We start from the raw sequence: 1,987 nt of genomic DNA, 5'->3' as shown, positions 1-1,987 counted from the left end.
GATCCTCATCAGAGACAAATTTACTCAGGTCTGAAGAAATAAATGTTGATCTGAGTATGTTATTCTGAGCTCTAGAGAATTACTTGTTAATTACACTATTTTTATTTCCTTGTTTCCCTTGTTTCTTTGTTTCTTTGTTTGTTTGTTTGCTTGCTTGGTTAATTTTATTTGAGTTTCTGTATGTTTAGATTTGGCTGTCAGGAAACTCACTGTGTAGACCAGACTAGTCTTTCTCTCACTAAGGTCTGCCTCACTCTGCCTCTTGAGTACTATGATTAAAGTTATGGGTCACTACCACTTCCTATTAACTTCTCCATTTGATTGTTTGTTTTGTTATTTTTTGTTTGAATTTCTCTTTTGTTTGTTTTTCGTTTGATTTTCGTTTGTTTTCTTTTACTTGATGTTGTTGTTGTTGTTGTTGTTGAGACAGGGTTCCTCTCTATAGCACTGACTGCCCTGGAACTCACTTTGTAGACCAGGCTGGTCTCTAATTTAGAAATCTGCCTGTCCTTGCCTTCTGAGTTCTGGGATTAAATGCGTGTACCACCATGGCTGACTTATTAACTTCTTATTTTTATAAAATTAATTTTAGGAGCTCAAATCTGTTTAGCATAATCTTCTTCACCTGCTCAGAAGTTCTCGTAGAGAAGAGTCTTGGTCCAGCATTCACTCTCAACCCATAACCATTGCCCATCAGGAATTCATATATATGACAGAGGCAACAGCATTGTGTCTGGTTTAAACGGGCAAGATCTTCAGTCCCAGGCAATGAGCAAGTATGATATTTGAAGGGAATGGAAGCCACAAGACAGTGTGATCTACCACAACAGGTCTACAGCCAGGTAGAAGACAATACATCTGAAGAGTCTGAGCATGACATCACTCAAGAAGAAGAGTAGGAGGAAGCCTTCTTCCCAGGCCCTGGGGAATATTGTTGGCTGCAGAATTTCTCACGGGTGGAAGGAAGGTAATGAGCCTGTCACCCATTGGAAGGCCATCATTCTAGGTCAACTGCCAACAAACCCTTCTCTTTATTTGGTGAAGTATGACGGAATTGACAGTGTCTACGGACAGGAGCTCCACAGCGATGAGAGGATTTTAAATCTTAAGGTCTTGCCTCACAAAGTAGATTTTCCTCAGGTGAGGGAGGTCCACCTCGCAGGCACACTGGTTGGCAGAGAGGTACAACACAAATTTGAGGGGAAAGATGGCTCTGAGGACAACTGGAGTGGGATGGTGCTAGCCCAGGTGCCATTCTTACAGGACTATTTTTACATTTCCTACAAGAAGGATCCGGTCCTCTACGTCTATCAGCTCCTGGATGACTACAAGGAAGGTAACCTCCACATCATTCCAGAGACCCCTCTGGCTGAGGCGAGATCAGGTGATGACAATGACTTCTTAATAGGTTCCTGGGTGCAGTACACCAGAGATGATGGATCCAAAAAGTTCGGAAAGGTTGTTTACAAAGTTCTAGCCAATCCTACTGTGTACTTTATCAAATTTCTCGGTGACCTCCATATCTATGTCTATACTCTGGTGTCAAATATCACTTAAATTGAAAAAAATCACAAAGTACAGAAATGTAAACTTATAGGATTGAAAAAAAAATGTTTGTTTTCCTGTGTTGGGTACCTATGGGTCTTTGACAACCTCAGTATCTTTGTCAATAAAATTTGTTTTGTTCTAAAAATTAATACGTGTGACATGACATGCTTTTAGTGAACACTTTGTTGGAAGAGATGGACTATGGTAGAAAGAACATCAAAGGAAGATGAAAGTTGCAATGCAGGCTGTGAACAGTGCATACATCTAATATCACACAGGCTAAAATGGACAGGACTTAGATTCTGTGGTCTGCATAGTGAGCAAGGAATTGGAGATATGACTTAGAGGAGCAGGGATGGCAGCAAAAAATGGATTTTTAGGAAGAAGCGGAGAAAGACAGGACATAGATAGAATCTCTGGTATGAAGTCTGAGGGAGAA

At 40.6% G+C, this 1,987-nt stretch overlaps 1 protein-coding gene across 1 annotated transcript; it reads left to right on the top strand.

Moving 5' to 3' along the window:
• The first annotated feature begins 873 nt into the window (after positions 1 to 873).
• On the top strand, positions 874 to 1,557 carry Gm21340 (predicted gene, 21340). The gene has a single exon (XM_030251622.1). The coding sequence runs from the start codon at positions 874 to 876 to the stop codon at positions 1,555 to 1,557; it is 684 nt and encodes a 227-aa protein (XP_030107482.1).
• Positions 1,558 to 1,987: the final 430 nt, after the last annotated feature.

The sequence above is a fragment of the Mus musculus genome, chromosome Y (assembly GCF_000001635.26).
Source record: "Mus musculus strain C57BL/6J chromosome Y, GRCm38.p6 C57BL/6J".
Lineage (NCBI taxonomy): Eukaryota > Metazoa > Chordata > Mammalia > Rodentia > Muridae > Mus > Mus musculus.
Note: the sequence above shows the minus strand (reverse complement) of the source record. Positions and strands in the feature narration are given on the sequence as shown.

Excerpts from the sequence above, each read along its gene's own strand:
- Gm21340 (XM_030251622.1), top strand. The coding sequence starts at position 874 with ATGACATCACTCAAGAAGAAGAGTAGGAGGAAGCCTTCTTCCCAGGCC.